This window comes from Sus scrofa, chromosome 6, assembly GCF_000003025.6.
Source record: "Sus scrofa isolate TJ Tabasco breed Duroc chromosome 6, Sscrofa11.1, whole genome shotgun sequence".
Lineage (NCBI taxonomy): Eukaryota > Metazoa > Chordata > Mammalia > Artiodactyla > Suidae > Sus > Sus scrofa.
In genome coordinates, this window is record NC_010448.4 from 165,418,425 (window position 1) to 165,437,840 (window position 19,416).

The 19,416-nt window shown below is 54.5% G+C and overlaps 1 protein-coding gene across 1 annotated transcript in view; it reads right to left on the reverse strand.

Annotated features, from left to right (window-relative positions):
• MAST2 (microtubule associated serine/threonine kinase 2) overlaps nucleotides 1-19,416 on the reverse strand; it is a 213,154-nt gene that overhangs the window by 11,549 nt on the left and 182,189 nt on the right. The window contains 8 exon segments of the mRNA XM_021096724.1: nucleotides 774-906; nucleotides 3,282-3,383; nucleotides 7,926-8,135; nucleotides 10,281-10,356; nucleotides 12,205-12,359; nucleotides 12,601-12,679; nucleotides 14,435-14,455; nucleotides 17,958-18,033. Of these exon segments, the coding sequence (XP_020952383.1) occupies nucleotides 774-906; nucleotides 3,282-3,383; nucleotides 7,926-8,135; nucleotides 10,281-10,356; nucleotides 12,205-12,359; nucleotides 12,601-12,679; nucleotides 14,435-14,455; nucleotides 17,958-18,033 (852 nt within the window).

Below are 19,416 nucleotides of genomic sequence, written 5' to 3' on the forward strand. Positions count from 1 at the left end.
GCAGCGTCAGGCATCGCAGCAGCCCGCTCACGTCCCAACAGATCACGCAGGGTCGGCATGTTAACGCTTCCTGCACCAGTCGGGAGGCGGTCCTGTGGCTCTAGCCTGAGGATAGTCCCAGTTTTGGGACTTACTTGCCACATGATATCGCCACTCTTATTTCTAGAAGTCCGGGGCCATTCGCAAGGCCTGGCAATTTCTATAAGGCTTCCCTCAAACTTGGGACAATGCCTGGCCAACAGGGCCCAAAGCTGGGCTCTCCGAGAGCTGGCCCGCATCCTGCTGGCCGAGCCTCTGCTTTGCCAGATGAGACTGGGAAGCAGGAGAGGCAGAGCGGGACAGCTAGAGCCAAGGGCCCTGGGAAGCCATGGTTCATCAGAGACTCAGTGGGAAGCCCCAAAGACTGGCACTATCTCCTGGGAAGCCTGCGTCGGGACCGCATCCCGAAGACACAGGAGCACCTGCAGGGCGGCAGCAGGAGCAGCAAGCGTATGCGGAGGAGTTTTCTTGGAGATGAGACTGTGGCCCTTTGTGTTGACCTCTCTCGACCTTAGGCTCCACAGCCAACCCCGACGGGCCCAAGGCAACCCAGCTGGGTCACAGGAGGCAGAGGTGACAAGCCCGAGGGAGGGGGTGAGGACAAAGAGGACACCGCGTCTTCCTGCGGCCCTCTGGCCTCAGGGCCGCGCCGTGTCCTGGCCCAGCTAAGCCTCTTCTGCGAGTGAGAGCTCGCAGGCGGTGGGGCCTCTGCAGCCACCGGGCTGCCTGCTCACCCTCTAGGGGATCCCGCGTGAGGCCCAGCTGGCTAACGATGTAGCGGGGAATGTCACATTTAATCCCTTGTCCCTCTTTGGCGTGGCCCTCAGCTGCTTCTAACAGGTGGTAGAACTCTTCGGGGTCGAACTCCTGTACCGGGGAGAGAGGCAGTCAGTGGTGAGAGCTACACGCAGAAGCCGCGGGCCTCTCTGCTTTACAGCCTGGACCCAGACCTCCTCCTTGCGATGGACGCCCCTGCCCCTGAATCCCCCGCACCACCAGGATTCGGGGGTCAGGCGAACGGGGACGAAGCTGCCTGACAGGTTACCCAGACTGGGCATCCTAAGTGTCTGTCTGCGGTCTTCACAGCAGTAAGAACCAGAGCCTTTGGTTTCAAGCGATCTCAGCCTAAAAATTTACCGGCTCCCAAGCCTCCAGCCGGCCCGACTCGGCACTGTCGGGGGTGCTCCCTCTCCGGCGCAGGGGGCGGCCCTGGCACGCCCTCCATCACACTGCGCAGCCCTGGCAGCGCAGGCCTGCGGGCGTCCGCTGAGCAGCTCCGGGGGGCGGGGGCCGCGTGAGCACAGCACAGGCAGCCTCCTTGTCCACCCGGAGCACATGCTACTGAGGCCCCGTTTACTGAGGGCCTACTACGTGCCACATCTGGTGTGAGGAAGTCAAGGCTCACGGAGATGCATGGACTTGTCCACGGCCACAGAGGTGGGAAGAGACAACAGGCAGGCAGACCCAGACCCAACTCCAGGCCCGGTTCAATGCTGGACATCAGGAGCAGAGGGAGCTCACCTCTGTTCCCTCACCCGACCCCACTGCTCTCTTCCCTCCAGTCTTGCTGGTTCGGAGACCTCTCCACATCTGTCTGGATAAAGTCTAGGCCGGGCTGGAAGTCCTCTCCCTCCTCCTCCTTCGGCCGTCGTCAGGTCCGAGGGCCTACCGCGCAACCGCCTTCCCACCTCCTCTGCGCCCTCCCGCCACGGGCCCAGCTCAGGGAGCGCCTCTCCCACAGTAAGAGCTCTGGGGCCTGCGCACCGACGTCCTGCCTCCTCCAATTCACGCTCCGAGCCGAAGCCAGAGTCGCCTTTCTCAAGTAAATCAGAGGGACGACTGCTCAGAAATAAATAGGAACCAAGTACGGACGGCATGCGATGACATGTATGGCTCTCAAAATAATTACGCTAAGTCCGAACATAGGTATGATTTAATTGCCAAGAACCTGTGCAAAAGGCAGACTCGTCCACGTGAAAGAGCCGGCGAGTGGCTGCCTGGGTGGGAGGCGAGGCGGGAGGGTTGGGACTGCCTGCGGAGGGCGCAAGGGGGACGGCTGGAGGTGAGAAAAGTGTTTTCTATCTCAAATCAACAGGTGTATGTATTTATTAAAACGTATTCAATGCTATATAAACGATACCTTAATAAAGTTAGTTTTAAAAAGTAAATCTGACCGTGTTGCATTCTTACCTAAACTTTCTGAGGGTTCCTAGTGGCCTGAAGGACAAAAGCCAGTTCCTCGGCCAAGAAGCCAGCACTCTCTCTGGTCTTGCCATGGCCTAGTCTCGGGGTTCTCTCTCACCAACTCTCCAAACACACCCTGTGCTCCATCCAGGGCCCCTTCTCACGGCCCTTTCCTGGCAAACTCACGATTATCCCTTGAGTCGCCGCCTGAGCTTCCGCGACTGCCCACATCCCGAGGAAGACGAAGCCCTTCCTTTCCCCACCATGTCCCGTTGCACCCGGGACGCCCCTCAGCTGCAGCACCTCTTGCAGTGGCAGACTCATTATCACGCGTCTCCATACCTCATACGGGAGACTTTCTTTTTTTAATTTTTATGTTTGTCTTTTTAGGGCTGTTCCCGCGGCATATGGAGGTTCCCAGGCTAGGAGTCAGAGCTGTAGCTGCCGGCCTACACCACAGCTCATGGCAACGCTGGATCCAAGCTGCGTCTGCAACCTACACCACAGTTTACGGCAACGCCGGATCCTTAACCCACTGAGCAAGGCCAGGGATCGAACCCGCAACCCCATGGTTCCACTGCGCCACGACGGGAACTCCCTTCAATGGGAGACATGAAAAGACAAGACCTAACTCCGCTACAGAGGCGGTGTCACAGGATCGGGTTTCTGCTTCATTCGCGCCTGCAGCTCCAGCATCCAGCATGAAGCGGGTCCTCAGTAAGATGTCACCAAGTGATCGAGTGAAGGGTGGACTCAGCGTGTGCAAACAAAACTGGCCCGCGCACATGCTCCCCCCGGGCCCTCTGTGCCCCAGGGCCTGCTCAGCGTGGGGAGGGAAGACCTCTCCCTGCCACGCTCAGGAGCATCCGCTTTTGCTCGAAGGGGACCCATTTGGTCCCCCAGCGCTTACATGTCATGTTTCATCAAAGGCTTCAGTGTCAGAAACGGCATGGGTGCCCCCCCCCCAGTTGTCCTGTTGGCAGACTACTTCCTCTGTAGCCCCCATCCCTCTCCTCCAGCCCCCCCACCCCCCACTAACCTTCCCAGCGCCCACTCACCAGGCATTCCAGAAGTCGAGCTGGGCGGGCAATGACAATCATCAGCTTTTTCACCAGCTGTATCACAAAAGCCACTTCTGAGCTCTCGGAGCGTTCGTGAGCCTGTAGAGAGGACAGGATGCTTAAGCAACTCAGAGGCCCGGGATGGCTGAGCAAGGCAGGCTGGGGATGGGCAGAGCCACCTCTGGGAAGAAACGCTGTGGCATAGGAGCTCCGCGAAGCCGAGAACACAGAGAGGCCGGTGGGCTGAGAGAGGAACCTACGTGACACCAATGAATTCGTGACACCAATGAATGTCACTCAGACACAGGTTTGCCTGCTCCTCCGTCCTCCAGGTCTCACTTACCCTGCAGATCCCACCTCAAAGGGCAACTCTCTCTCTCTCTTTTTTTTTTTTTTTGGTCTGTTGAGGACCACACCCATGGCAGGGCATATGGAAGTTTCCAGGCCAGGGGTCAAATCACAGCTGTAGCCACCAGCCTACACCACAGCCACAGCAACGCCAGATCCAAGCCTCATCTGCGATCCACACCACAGCTCACAGCAACGCTGGATCCTTAACCCACTGAGCAAGGTCAGGGATTGAACCTGTGGCCTCATGGATGCTCATCAGATTCGCTTCTGCTGAGCCACGACGGGAACTCCCAAAGGGCAGCTCTCAATGGAGCCTTTGCTGATGCTCACTGTCCACCACAGACAGACGGTAAGGCAGAGACGGCCTCAAAGCAGGAGAGCGGAGTGCCCGGAAGGGAGTCTGGAAAGACTGCCCTGCCCGTGCTGTGGCGGGAACACACAGAGGGCGAGCCTCGAAGCAGGAAAACCCCAGCACAGGCTACTGCAACAGCACAGATGAAAAAGGCATAGACCAAGGCAGTGAGAATGGAGCGAAACAACAGACAGGGCCATTCCAGAGCGGTCCGGAGAGGTGCTGGAGGCAGGGATAGGAGGTAACTGACTACAATTTTAGGGAAATTTCACTGAAGCCACAGTTGAAACAGATGACATAGGAAGACAAGCAGTTTAGGTGAGGATAGGCAGAGAACACATTCCCTTTGGTTTTAAAGAAAAAGCAGGTAGGGGGAGTTCCCTTGTGGCGCAGTGGGTTAAGGATTCGGCATTGTCACTGCAGTGACTCAGTTGCTGCTGTGGCATGAGTTCGCTTCCTGGCCCAGGAACAGCTACGTGTGCAGGTGTAGCCCAAAAAGAATGGAAAAGGTAAGTTCCCTTCTGGGCCTGCAGCGTCTGAGGTACCTGTGCGAGATACTTCCTTGGGTATTTGCTCAGCCCAGAAGAGCTTCCTTCTCTTGTATGGAAACTGCTCTGACGGCTGCAGCCACGCTGGTTCTGTGCCGCTGCCCTTCCCCGCCCCTCCACCTGCCGCCCCGAGCAGACGGCGGGTCTATACCGCGGGCGGAAAGACCGCGGCTCGTGTCAGTGGGACGGAACCCTACGACCGGCTCTCGGGGGAAAAGGAGGGCCCTGTCTACTCCAGAGAGAGCAACGAGATGGGAGAAGGAAGACAAATGTTTCCCGGGCTGCCACGGGCTCTCGTTTCCAGCTCTGGTCCCTTCTTGAGGCCGAGGGGAGGCTCTGGCCGCGGACACCCCCACAGGAAGGCGGGCAAGACGAGGAACGTGAGCGGCCGCAGGATTTGGCCCCTGGTCATTCGTTCTCTGGCGACTTTTGCTTGAAACGGCCTTAGGGGAATAACGGGAAGGGAAAGCAGGAGGCAGAAGACTGAGCGTGAACAGGTTGTCAGGAAAGAAAAATAGCAAGTGAAGACCATTTTAAAAAAACGGCCATAAAATGAAGAAAGGCTGAGTACTTGGTGAAATACTGTTTATTATTTTAAGATACAGCCCAAACACCAACTCTGCAAAGCCTCATCTAAGCCCCCTGCCCCCACATGCACACACACACATGCACGTGCATGTGCAAAAAACAAGTAATGGCTCCCTCTTCTGTGTTAGCCTAGCTGGTTGCTCGTACTGCACGGTACTAGCGTGTGGTCTGATAATTCACTGTGTGTCTCTATTGCTACACGGAGGGGCTTTCCTTTCTTCTTCTCTCACATACTAAGCCTGGCATAGGTGCCTCTCACACAGCTGCTGTCAATGCCTGCTGAGAGTTTGAAAGTGTGCAACTTTAGGCTCTGGGATGAGTAATCTGGGTTTAGGTTCCAGCTCTGCTAGTCAAGAAACGAGGTTTGATTTCCTCACCTGTATATTTAGAGAACAGTAACAGTATCTTCCTTAGAGCGTGGTGTGAAGACCCAATCCGAGGATGAGATAAGGTGGCGTCGGGCAAATTCATCCGCCCACGCTTCCCTGTGGGCGTCCTTCACTCTAGACATGCCCACTACTCTACCGGCAATTCCTGGACGCTACCAACTTCCCCCGCATCTCTGAGAGGTGGTCTACCCTGCTTCCTCCTGGTCGAGACTCACCTTTTCCTGAACTGTCCATGCAGAGTCAGCCTACCTTCCTCTGTGCTCAGAAATGACCTCTATTCAGTGCTCATCAATCACACTTACTAAGAGAAACAGAAGTGAGATCATTCATACGGAGCACTCGGTGTGGTGTCTGGCACACAGTGTACTTTGATAAGTAACCGCTGCTATTTTTGCTGTAATACCTGCTGATGGGTTTGTAACTCCAGTCAATTGCAAATCCCTTGAGCCAGAACGTGCACTGACCTTCCTGTACGGGGCCTAGCAAACGCGGGAACACACGAATGCACTGGCTCCACACTCAGTGCCCTTTCTATTGCACCAAGCCACCTCCTCCCGGGCAATGCAACTGGGAAACGCCTGAGGGCTTTGGGCAGGGCTCTGGCGTTAGCATTTCAGAAGAGCAATCTTAGGTACACTAGCAATCCTAAAAGTCACTAGCTGATCCTGTATCTGATGCCTCAACCCCTGACTCCTATATATTGTTGGAGAACTATTAGAAAGTTACTCCTGAACAGAAACAAACAGCTGCCAGTGGTTTTTCATGGGACTTCAGCTTTTTCAACTCACATTTCTTCAATGTTTGAATTTAAGAATTACTTTTGAAATCAGAAAAAGATTTTTTGTAGAAGGAAAAACTTTCTCACCTATTAAATCAAAACCTTTATCATTATAGCTTTTGTCCACTGGGCTAGTATGCCTTTTATATTTTATTTTATTTTAGTTTTTGCTTTTTAGGGCTGCACCTGTGGCATATGGAAGTTCCCAGGCTAGGGGTCAAACTGGAGCTACAGCTGCCGGCCTATACCAGGGCCACAGCAATGTGGGTTCTGAGCCGCATCTGCAACCTACACCACAGCGCACGGCAACGCCGGATCCTTCACCCACTGAGTGAGGCCAGGGATTGAACCTGCAACCTCACGGTTCCTAGTTGGGCTCACTACCACTGAGCCCCAATGGGAACTTCCTAGTGTGCCTTTTCGGGGTCAGAGAAGAAGCTGCTCCCTGTTACATGAGAAATCTTCCGATTTCTCACAGTAATAATCACGACAATCTTTAGTCATCCTTTCTCTAGATTCCATTATTTCCTAAACGAATAAGCAAACACACACATTCCTGCTCCTAACTTCAAGACTAACACCCTGAAGTCCTGCCTGATCATTAGCCTGGGCTCTCAGCTCAGCGGGTCCTACACCAGCGTGAAGACGTGGGTGTGGAGGTGCCCGGGAAATACTCCGGTGACATGAAGAGCCCTGGGGAGCCAGCGCATCTCCTCTCCCTAAACTGTACTGACAGGTAATACGAGCAGCTGTGGCCTGAGCACCTTGCTGGAGAGCAGAGAGGAAAGCAAACAGCGGGGCACCAGGTGGTGGGAGAACTCGCTGGTCTCCGGGCTTGCGGACCCCGAGACTTTTCACACTGGGGAGGATCAAGTCTCTGAACACATCAGTGCCCCCACCCGCCCTCCCCAGCACCTCCTGCCATGCAACCAACATGGGCAAACAGGTAAACCCGAGGTGCAGTCCTCGGGCCTGCGGCTGAGAAGCAGCCATCTCAAGGTTCTGCTTACACCAATTATTTCTACCAAAAGAGAGCCACTGCGGCCTCTTCTTGGCTTTGGTCACAGATTTCCCAGTCAAAGATTTATGAATACTACCAATGCTGAAGTCTTGAGCACAGTTACTGGAATTAGAAAAAGAAAGGGCTCAGGAGTTCCTGTTGCGGCTCAGCGGCAACGAACCCAACTAGGAACCATGAGGATGCGGGTTCAATCCCTGGCCTTGCTCATGGGTTGAGGATCTGGCGTTGCCGGTGAGCTGTGGTGTAGGTCGCAGACATAGCTTGGATCTGGCGTTGCTGTGGCTGTGGTGTAGGCTGGCAGCTGTAGCTCTGATTGGACTCCTGGCCCAAGAACTTCCTTATGCCACGGGTGCAGCACCCCACCCCACCCCCCAAAAGAGAAAGGAACCAGAGCACCGGGTTCTGATACTGAAGAGGCTTCTCTCAGAAATGCAGGGGGCTGAGGAGGGACTCAAGTCCGGCAGCAGCATGGGGGCTGGTCCCTGCACACCAGCCAGGAGGTGGCGAGCAGGCTGACGAGGCCGGGAACACCACGCCCGCCTGGCTCCCAGCCTGGGTTAGTAACCCGCCACCGCAGGCGGGAGTCACCAGAGTTTCAGCGCAGGGACACTCACGTCTTGCAGGAGCTTTTCTAAATTCTCTTGAAGTTCGTAGAAGTAGTGTGAGGTGATGAGGCCACTCTGGGACTTATCCAGGCAGTCTCGGGCCATCTCAATCACCTGATGATGGATAAAGCTCAAGGTTCCGTCCGCCAAGGGCAACACGCTGTCTGGCGCGTTGGAGGAGATGAACTCCGCCAGACGCTCTTCCATTTGCGCGGTGGCCTGCGAATCGAAGCGGGACAAGTGACTCTTCCCTTCCCATCCAGCTCTGCCGGAGCTAAGCCTAAGGATGGGCTCTGGGACCCGGGTTTTCTCATGCTGGTTTGGGGAAAAGGGCACCAAGTCAAGCCAAAACATTACCATCGAGGCCCCTCCCGCCTGGCCTCGTCCACCTCCCACTCCTCGAAGGGCGAGCCCTCTTGCTCTCAGGACACTCAGGTTTCGCTGTCCCCATCCTCTAGTAGTTCACTTCATGTGTCTGTCTGTTTATGCCATTCCCTGTGTGTGTGGCGCTTTCGCACCCTGCCAAGCCTGCCTGGCAAACTCCGACTACTCCTTCTAATCTCAGTTTGAGCATCATCTTTCCTCTGTGCTTCCGCTGGCCCTCCCTACACATACACGTGGTGGGTGGACACTGCTGGTTTTCTAAACTTTCCTCTGGGCTGGGAACTCCATCAAGTCTGAGGGAGTCTGGTTTATCTCAGGATCCTCTTACTTGACCTCAGGACCCAACGGAGCTAAGCAGATGTTCGCAGAGTGTTTCCAGAAGGTGTGAACCTGCCTGCTTAGGGACCCGGATCCCTGGAAGAGCAGCCTCGTGGGGACCTAACCATCTGTCAAAATGACAGATGGGCTGCAGTGAACACGTCCCAGCTGCCTCTCTAGGGCTTTCCTTCTTTGCTTTGTCAGCAGGTGGAGATTTCTCCTTTTCAGGAGGAGGAAGAGGAGATGGAAGGAACCTCAGTACATTTTCTCCAACATCAGTTCATCTTATGTGCGTGACGCAGAGACACGCATATGAAGCACAAACACGCAGTGCTGCAATAACCACACCTAATGCCCAAGGAGGAGGAGGAAGCCTGAGCTGCACCTCTGAACACTAGACACACAAACTTCTTTTAAAAGGACTGAGCCCAGAGAAGGATTTCCTAGCGGTTCCTGCTGCCCCTCTTCTTACTCTTCTCCAGGCGCACCCAAGGCTGGAAACCCAGGGCAGCGAAGAAGGAAGAGCTGATATTTGCTGAGCACTGGCGACGTCCCGGGCATGGCTAGAAAAGCTTATGTTCACTCTTCTTCACAAGCTCCATGCGACGGATTTTATCCTAAACTACAGACGAGGCTCATGGAGCTCAGAGAAGTTAAATGACCTGCCCAGGTCCGTGCAGCTGCTAAGGGGGAGAAGCGGACTCTTGAACCCAGGTGGCCTGGTTCCAGAATCGGTGCTCTTCCTCGCTGCTCTGCTTCACCGGGTGTCAGGAAGGAAAGAACGAGGCCCCTTTCCCCTGGGCCACACGTGTGCGCCAGGAGACCACCTGAGTCTAGCAAAAGGACACTGGGAGGAGGAGCAAGGAACCACACATCGTGGACCCGAAATACTGACCAACGGGTCGACCTGGGGGTCTGGATGGAGGGCGGGAAGGGAGCTCGAAGCCTCCTCCATGCTCCCTGCTGTCACGGACAGGGAGCCCCGCTCGTCCCCTGGTTCTCACGGACAGGGCGGGCTGTGTCTGCAGGAGCAGGGCCGGGCATTGGAAAGCCGGGTCAGAGGGTCAAGGCATGGTGTTGTTCAGAAGGACGCAGAGTGGGAAACGAGGGCCCTGGCTGGTAGACGAGGAGGTTCACAGCCAAGCTGCGGGGCCGTGAAGACCGTTTCTCAGCTGTCTCAGGACAGCTGCCGGCCTTCCTCCCTCAGCATGTTCCTGCTTGCGAACACAGGCCCAAACGTGGGAGCAACCCTGAGCCCCCCGCCTCCGCCTCACTGCTCCCTCTGGCCAGCGCCTGCCCGCCCCGCACAGCTCTGTCTGCGCTGGGTCATGGGGTGCGGCTTAAGAAACCTGCTTTCAACGAAGGGGGTCTCGGAGGGCAAATCTCCTTCGGGGGGTGCTGCCTCATGGATCCCGCTGTGCACGGTTAGAGTACGGCAGGTGCCTTCCGCCACTTCCTCCAGACACCCCTTCTCTGGGGGGCGGAGAAGCGAAGGCTGTGCGGGTACAAAGCCCCGCTGCCCTCCTCTTGCCCAGCAGGTGGAGCCCCTGGGCTGGTGCCTCCAGCTCTCCCCCTGGGCTGCCCCTGCAGCCGGCACGCGTCCTCCCACCGCCCTCCCCGCTGCGTTTAAAGGCATTAGCCTCGTTTAAAGTGGAGCCTTACCTTGGGGAATCTTTCTTTGTATACATGATTCATCATTATTATCTCGCTGTCATAGGAAACTGGTGACCGTCCAGGGCTACGTAAGAAAGAGACACTGTGTTACTTCAGCGCCATGGAACCATCCAGGAGAAAGATGCCCATCCCCGGGGCCCCTGCTTGCCCGCTGCACCCATGCGCCCCCACCTTAAGGAGCGCGAGTTCCAGAGTTGCCAGCACACCACGTTCAGCTCAGAATGTGCCACCTACAGTTAGACCGCCTGCCTGTAAGAGGCCTGGCCTTCACAAAGACCTGTCAGGGCCGGAAAAGGCCTGGACAGGAGAGGCCACCTGAGGCCTCTGGCGGCCCTTCGAGGATCTCCTCCCCCAGCGCAAGACGCTCTGGCGCTTCTTCGCTTTGGCCAGTGGGGCTGGGCACACCAGTATGTTCGAGGAACCAGGCGAAATCAAACAACCGCCAAAATAACCAAAGGAAGACAGTGTATTCCTGCATCTTTCCCAGGCGAGCTGTGGTCAACAGGCCTAACGTGGCCTCTGTCCTGGGCAATGAACGAGGTCAACCCAGCCTGTCATGTGCCGTAAACCTGGATCATCTGACTGTTACCCTTTGGCCCATGTGTGCTTACATCCTCTTAAAGGATCTCAAAGTTTGAGTCATACAACCGAATGGGTGGTTGAGTCCTAGCCAGTTTGGTGCCCCTGCCATGTGATGCCCGCTGAGCGAGCTTCAGAGCAGTTCCTCTCTGCCTCTTGTCCCTGCAGCGGGCCGGGGTCAGCCTGGCACGTTGCTGCACATTCCCAGGCGTCTTAGAGGAGTAACCCCCGGACTTCCCTGGGATTTGTAGTCCTCTGAATCTCAAACAGCCTAAGAGGTGCCCCAGTTTCTGTGCGGACTGTGGAGAGCACCATGATTCAGCCCTTCCTCCGTGTGAGACAGACAGACACGTGGCTCCCTGCTCACGCCCTTGTATGTCGGACCCTTGCCCTGCAGTTCCGGTCGTCAACCCCGTCAATCGGAGCTTGAACCAGGCTTGGGGTCTGGCTCAGCGCACTGCCGGACACTCACAGGGTAGGGTTAAGGTAGGGTTAGGGTTACCTGAGGGGATTCTTCCGGGAGGCACTGCCCCCCGGGCCCCCTCCCTGAACGCGCTACCGACTTTTTATTTCCCAGCGACCCTGAGGAGCTGAACTCGGCTTTAGAGGCACGCTTGTTTTAACCTCTAGCCTCTTCTTTCACCGGGGATCTTGGCACAGATTTCCCACCCAACGCCAAAGAGAAGAGCTGATTTAATCTAAGGGATTCATAGATTAAATCAACTGGTCAGGCTTGTTTGGTCTGCTGAGTCCAGGTGATTCCGCGAAATGAGGCAGATTCAGATGGACATTTAGTTCTGCTTCTGCAATGGGCTTCTGCCCCGAGTCAACCAGTGGCTGTAGCAGCAACTTTTTGGCTGGCCTGGCTCATCTCTCCTGGGCCTCCGGGTTCTGCAGAGAGGTAACCATCAGAGCGGGTGACACCTCTTTTCCACTGGCTGGCGTCTACAGCACACGTCTCCTGCCAACTACTTCCAAGGGAAAAAGGGGACCCACCTGACAGCGTCCTCAGGTACCTCAGGGTGGTGAGCTGAGCTGTACCCAAAGCCAAAGTGTCTGAGCATCTCTGGACTTGACTCGTTCGCGCTGTGCCCATGTGCTATGCCCGGGTGGGCAGACTATGGCTCGCAGACCAAGTCTGGCCCGCTGCCTGCTTTTAGAAAGTTTACGTAATGTCTGCGGGTGATTTTGTACAACAGCGGCTGCCTGAGACCGTCTAAGAAAGCGTATGTTCTTTTCTACGTGTGCTGCCCTTTAAGGGATGCGTTTGCTGACTCCTGCGCTGTGCAGAGAAGCTCCACGGCACCTGGGCGGCAGGTCAAGGCGCCCTCACCTGAGGCTGCGGGAGCGGGGCCGCAGGGCCGGGGACTGCCGGCCCTCCTCATCCGGGACGCTCTCTGTGCTGAAATGCTTCGTCAGAAAGTGCAGCTCGTCGGCTGTGGGCTGGAAGGGCAACTGGTGCAGCTTTTCCTGCGAGGAGCATGATGACTGGAGGGGACAGTGTTGAAAGAAGGCATTACAGACCTGTCGGAGGCAGTCCAGGAGCAGGGACTGAAAGCGGCCAGGGGCTCCCCAGTCAGCGTAAGCCCGAAGTCTCCCCACGGGGCCTTGTCCCCCAGCAACCTCTGGCTTTGGAGGAAAAGCTGAGAATGACTTGGGCACACCGCAGGGACATGGAGCAATAACCTGCAGGGAAGGAGGAGGTACGGCCACAGATCTGGCTGCTTACTGAGACAGTGGAGCTGGGAGTGTTGGTTCCGTAGCCCGAAGAAGGCAAAGAGGCCAAAGACCAGCGCCGTCCATCCGTCCTACGAACGAAAAGCGTGTTAGGCTGTTCCCACCTGACCCTGCCCGAGCCCAGGACCTGCCTGTTTTTGCATCAGCTTTTGTTGGGCCGTTGGTTCACAAAGGCTCTTCCTTGTCTCGAGACAGCTGGTGCTTTCGTATCTCTCTCCTACATGGGGCCTACTGCTGTGTGTTTACCACTGCAAAGACAGACGTCTCTGACTAGAAAGAGTCCGTGACTTGAAATAAGTCTATCTGTTATACGATGCTATGGTTTTGGAAAAAAATCTTTATACTCTCAATTTATCCACTTTCAGCAAGGACAAAGGACTCCAGGTAAAGGCATCAGCACAAGGAGAGAACTGCCACTAAAATCCTCTTTTGCTTTTTGAAGGCTTCATTTGAAGGGCCTTTGGCGTTGACAACCAGGCCACAGGGTTGACAACCAGGAAGAAGTGGAACAACCATCTGAGTCCAAGGATGAAATCAAGAAATGGCAAACAGCCAAAGGCTACCCAGGACCCACCAGGACTCATAAATCCAGTCTTTGAGAAGGCTTGCCAAAGAGCGACAGCAACCTTATCCAAGAGGGGTGAGGTGGCAGAGCCTTGGCTGTGCCTGAGACTTTGCGGCAGGCTTCCTGCTGCTCTTGAGAGGATGCCCCCTACAGCTCTGTCCACAGAGAGCACAGTGATTTGCTTTGCTGTGGAGAAGGAAGATCAAGCAGGTGTCTGGTCTGCAGCTTTGATAACAGGGACAAGTGATCCTATCCTGCACTGCGGGGTCTGTTGTCACACGAGTGTGCTTTCCTGAGCTGCGTGGGGCTACTTCGCCTGCACTAAGTAGAGAAAAACTGCAGAACCTTGGAACGCTGGCAGTGGAGGCCCTTTAGAAGTTAAGTTCGAGTCGCTCAATCTTCAGGGACAACATTAAGGCCTGGAGACCCGGGTAAACTGTCCCAGGCTTCACAGTTAAGGAGGGGGTGTGGGCGCAGAGAGGAAGAAGGAGAACGAGGACTCAGTCTTGCCAGGGCTCCTCTTCCGGTCGGAAGCACTCGTCCCACCCCCGCCAGCACGGAGCAGCTCTCCCTGTGGTTTCTGGGAGGGAGAGCCGGGATGCATGCCGCATGCACAAGACTCAACTTCATGCGCCCCGGCCGCCCGTTCTGCTGGAACCCAGTCTCTGAGGCAGAGGAATGGCCAGGAGGCTGCTCAAACACGGTATTCTGTCTGATCGCCCTGTTGGCTCTGAGAGCTCTACGCAAGGAAGCAAGCCAATCCCAGGAAAAGGAGCTCCGCCAAGATGGGACTAGTCTCACTCAGGGAGGCATTTCCCAAACCCTGTCAAATACACTTCTCCATAGTGGATTTCCCGCCTCCATACAGACACGGAAACCAAATGCATGACAGCCACTCTTCTGTAAACCGAGAGCAGGGACCACCAGAAGCACTGCTACAGGACACCTGCATCTCCTCCGCCTGGTCATTCCACTGGGGGCTGCGTGGCGCTGCGGCAACGAGAGTGATCTGTCCCCACGCTCAGAGGCCTAGAACTGTCCAGCGGTCCTGCCTCCAAGCATATGAGCACAGAGCCTTGGTTCCAGCAGGTGGAGGGGCTCCCTCAGGGTCTCTTTGCTAGACATGAAAGGCCGAACATTCACACCCGCAGTCGGAGAAGACTCATCACAGCCAGTTCTCACCAAGCACAGCCCTCAAACCATACTGTCTGGCCATGCATAGCGGTCTCCCAGCCCCTCTCCCCGTCGCGTCGGCTATTACCTGTCTGCTCTGTGGCCATGGCTGTAGTGAAAAGACACACATGAAAGTGAGAACCGAAGGGAACCACAGAGGCTGATCTGCTTGAGCCTGGCATTTGCTCTAGCTTGGCAGAGGCAAACTTGTTTAGGAATATGTGGAAGTCAGACGTGAAACTGCACACTATGGGGCTATCCTGGAGTTCCTGCTGGGGTGTAGCAGGCTAAGGATCCGGCGTTGGCACAGCTGTGGCTCGGATTCAATCCCTGGCCCAGGAACTTCCATATGCCACCAGTGCCGGGAGGGGGGGGGGAGTCTATCTTGAGCGTTTCATTAAATCTGCCTTTTGTGTGATATTCCAAACTAATGTGATGCTATAAAGCCCAAGCCTGACCTCAGTGCTGAGAAACGCCCTTCCTGAGCACCCTGTTTGGCAGCGTTGACGTCGTCCTCTCTGCCCCCACCCACCCCCAGCAGGAGCGAGCTGCTTCTCCTACGATGCTGGTAAGGCGACAGCCCAGGGTGCTGTGCTCCACTCATGTAACTCAGACTTCATGCCGCCTGGCACAGACCTGTGTGGCTCTCAATGGTAACGACAGGCCCCCAAACCCCAGCTGATCCCACTCCTAAGGTACAGAGAATGAAGCAGACACAAGGGTAGCAAAAGACGTGCTAGTCCCTCTGCCTGGATTGGTCTACACACCTGTGCCCTCATCCCCATGGTGCCAGATTCCTTATTCTTCAGGTCAGCTTAAAAGCCAGTCCTTCTGAGGCCTTACGTGACCAGCCGGCATAGACTTTCCAGCCTGAGTGCCCTCCTGTGCATTCAGGCAGGTCACGTGCTTGTCACAGGTTGTACCTATCTGTTTGTTTTCTCGTCCATTATTCCTCCCCACTGCCCATTCAGTCAGCACGCACAGAGGGAGTGCACGCTTCATACCAGCACACACAGTCTTTAACAGATTAAAGCATCTCTATTAAAGGTGCTTTGATCCTGGCTGAGGGCAGGTAGAAAACAAACAAATAAGAAAATACAGTCAGCCCTCGACAGCCCTGGGGTGTCGAATCTGCAGAGTCAACCAACCCTGAGTCAAAACTACTGAGGCAAAGGAGTTTCCGGGCAGCCTAGGAGCTAAGGATTCAGTGTGGTCACTGCTGTGGCTCAGCTTTGATCTCTGGCCCAGGAACTTCCACAGGCTACAGGTGCAGCCAAAAAAAAAAAAAAGAAAAATTCAGGGAAAACAACCCCCCAGAATATTCCAAAAAGCCAAATTTGAATTTGTCAGCCAACTATTTACATAGCATTTACATTGTATTGGGTATTAAAAGTAATCCAGAGATGATTTAACGCGAAGGAGAGGATGTGCGTACATTATACTCCAACGTTATGCCATTTTATACAAGGGACTTGAGCATCCGGGGATTTTCACATCTGCGAGGGTCCCGGAGCCAATCCGCTCTCGATACGATGGACGAATGCGTCAGGGAGGGAAGAGTACGCGTTTCAAACTAGAACTGGATGACTTGCTAGAGAATGACGATGGGGTTCCTCTACACTGCCGTGTGAGGGAAGGCCTCGGGGAGCTGACATTCAAGATGAGAAATAAAGACAAGAACGGCTTAACTAAGCAAAGACCTGAGGGAACAGTATTCCTTCAAAGAGAACAAGGACTCTACCAAGTTTCTCTCTATTGTGTTACCACTCTATGTAACTAAGCACCTAGGAGAGTGCCCGGGCTCAGTGGGTGCTCAGTTAATGTTTACAGAACAAAGGGAGATGACTCAATGCCACTTAGAGAGACTGGTCCCAAGTCTTGCTGTCCCAGCTCAGACCACATCTGAGGCTGCAGTTTACACACAATCAAGGCAGGAAGTCTGGGCTAAATCAGACGTTCCAGCTGGGCTGGAAAAACAAATACACACACCCAGCATATTCACATAGTATAAGAATTCCAACCTGGATTCTTGTTAGCTAACCGGAAGTTACACAGGGTAGGAGAGGTGAGTCCACGGGACACACTCTGATGGTACATGTATGCTTTTTTTTTTTTTTTTAAATTGAATCTGAGCCACAGCTTCGGCAACGCTGCATCTTTAACCCACTGCACCACAGTGGGAACTCTTGGTAATATATGTTTTGAACAAGGCATTTGGGTCGGGCGGTGGGGGGGGCACCCAAGTCAGCCATCAAACTTCTCCCAATCTGTCCACATCCTTTTCAGCTACACAGACTCCTGGAGACGAAGGGGGTGGATTTCTTCTCTATCGTCATTTGAATAACTGAGTTAATGCTATTTCAGGAATTTTGTTCTTTTTCTGTTATCTCTGTTTTTTTTTTTTTTTTTTGTCTTTTGTTGTTGTTGTTGTTGTTGCTATTTCTTGGGCCGCTCCCGCGGCATATGGAGGTTCCCAGGCTAGGGGTTGAATCGGAGCTGTAGCCACCGGCCTACGCCAGAGCCACAGCAACTCGGGATCCGAGCCGCGTCTGCGACCTACACCACAGCTCACGGCAACGCCAGATCGTTAACCCACTGAGCAAGGGCAGGGACCGAACCCGCAACCTCATGGTTCCTAGTCGGATTCGTTAACCACTGCGCCACGACGGGAACTCCTGTTATCTCTGTTTTAAAGGTAGCCTTGAGTACAGAAACTGCTCAGGTCTCAAACTGCATATATCCATAATATGCAGTCTCAAACGGCACTCTATCCACTAGAGGCTCTAAATCTGGAGCCATGATTTTTCTGGAGGTCTGCATGCCAAAGGCTGACTCTACCCAAGAGTATTTTTTAAAATAAAAATAAAAAATAAAATGAAAGAACAAGAACTCAGCCACGAAAGAATTTTAGAGCTATCCTGAAAAGTAAATCATTTATATATGAAGCCTTGGTGTGTGGTTTGGTTGGACTCCGGTCCATCAGCTCAGTACTCCTCCAGAGGCCCAGTCAGAGCTTGGCAATGGGCTGAGCCGCCAGGTTTGCTACCACGTGCCGGAGATCAGTTTAGATCACTTCCAGAAAGGAGTGAGAGCTGAGGAATGCAAGCATGGCTCTGCGACACACCACATCTTTTGAAATTCATGGGAGGCGAAGTGGAGACCGGGTATGCCTCCTGGAAGGCACAAATGGCCCCTTCCAGCTCCCTGGAACTAGCCGACTTAAAGAGTATACCTTGGGTCCTCCTGGCAGGAGAGCCCATTTTCTCATCCCTCGCTCTAGGCTGGCCCTCGCTGAGCGTGTGATGTTGGGAGCATCCCCTGCAGACCAGGGGCTTGCGCTCAGGATCGTAAAATAAATAAAATAAAATACATCCACTTCCACTATCTTCTTGCCCATTTGGACATTCACAGGCAAACACCTAGGGTGTCTGGCAAGCAAACTTGAGATGAAGCGACTGCGACCCGGGTGAGGAGAGCAGGGCGGGACTTCGATGGTTGTGGACCAAGTCACTCTCGGAAGGGCGGCGCCTCAAAGGCCGAAGGTGCCGTTTGACTGACCTCACGCGAGGGTCACACGTGTTCACCAGAAAGGAACTGTTCTCTTAACTTACCTACGGGCAGGAACGAAGGAAAAGTGAGCAGGTGCGCTTGGAGAGAAATTCCGGGGGCTATCCAAAGGACTGCTACCTGTGGGGAGGGAAGGAAAAGAAGCCTCTGTGAGGTCTGCTTCTGAGGAGGGCTGAGGTGACAACCTGGGGAAGAAATCAGGCCCGAGACGGGCAATCAGCACATGAGGTTGTGTTTCCAGGCCCGTCGTCAGTTTAATGAGTCTCTGCAGAGAGAGTCTGGCAGCTCAGAGGCGTCTCCCTTGTTCCCAAGTTATCTGGAACCATCTATGTTTCTCAGGCATCTGTTCCAGATTTAGCAGCACCTTGATAATTTCCTGCCCTCCTAGGAACACCTCAGGTTTCAATCTGCCTCCTCAAGTTAACCCAGCTTCCCAAAGGCTTGAACTCTTCCAGCACAGCTGGCACGGCCAAATGCTCAACCATTTTTCAAAGCGCAATGGGACTCGTGGTCTGAAGGTCTCTTGCACACACATCTCTGCACACTGCTAACAAGGGGCTCACCCAGAAATACGTGTGCTGAAGGGGAAGTGGGGAAGCAGTGCTCCTTCAACAGGTCACACACAAGGCCCCCACGCCGCAGGGCAGGCCCACCCTCTTCAGTGCAGTAATTATCTCCATCTCTGTTTTACTTTTCACATGTCCCCTAAAACGTGCAAATTTATAGCTCAGACACTTTGAACCAAACTGGACTTACCTTTGAGCTAGGGACAACGACTCTCAAACCTAAGCCTGCCATACTTCTCTGGGCTACCTTCCAGCTGAAGGCTGGCATGTAGGAGCCCTGAGCTGGCAGAAGCTGTCAACGTTTCTACCCAGAAGGCCGTGGTGAAGCAAGCACCTTACTCCGTGACGTGCTGACCAGTCTGCCGGTCCCTGGCCACCTCCCCACCTCCGTGCTCACCTCTATGAACCAACACTGGCTGTGTGGAGCTGTAGCTCCCCAGGGACCTGGCAGTTCAGCATTCTGCCCTGGCTACTCCTTGGATGGTTTATTTTCTATACAGGCTATGAATGTTCCAAGTGCCATAAAGCTGCCAATTGTTTCTCGTTATCTCCATTTAACGGGTGTGGATAGCACATACTGTCTTTCTGTACGGATCTTGGAAAAACCAGCCTCTCAAACAATGCCCCACTCCCACCCCCACCGACGCAGCACCTCCATATCAATTATACAAAAACACTCTCTTTGGCAGAACTACTGAAAAACGGGCCTTTTCAGCTTCTGCTCGTCCCCTTCCTTGACTGGGAGCCCTGGTGAGGTGCACAACCCTACGCGGTAGATCTGCTCTCAACCTAGTACCCACTCTGGGTTTCTCGTACTTGGGGTCCAGGCTACTGCCTACAAGCTGCTTCCACCTCCTGGCTAGCACATGCCAGCAGGGTGTGGGAAAAGTGATGAGGAGGAGCTGTCTCCTTGGGCAGGACTTGAAAGAACCAAAGA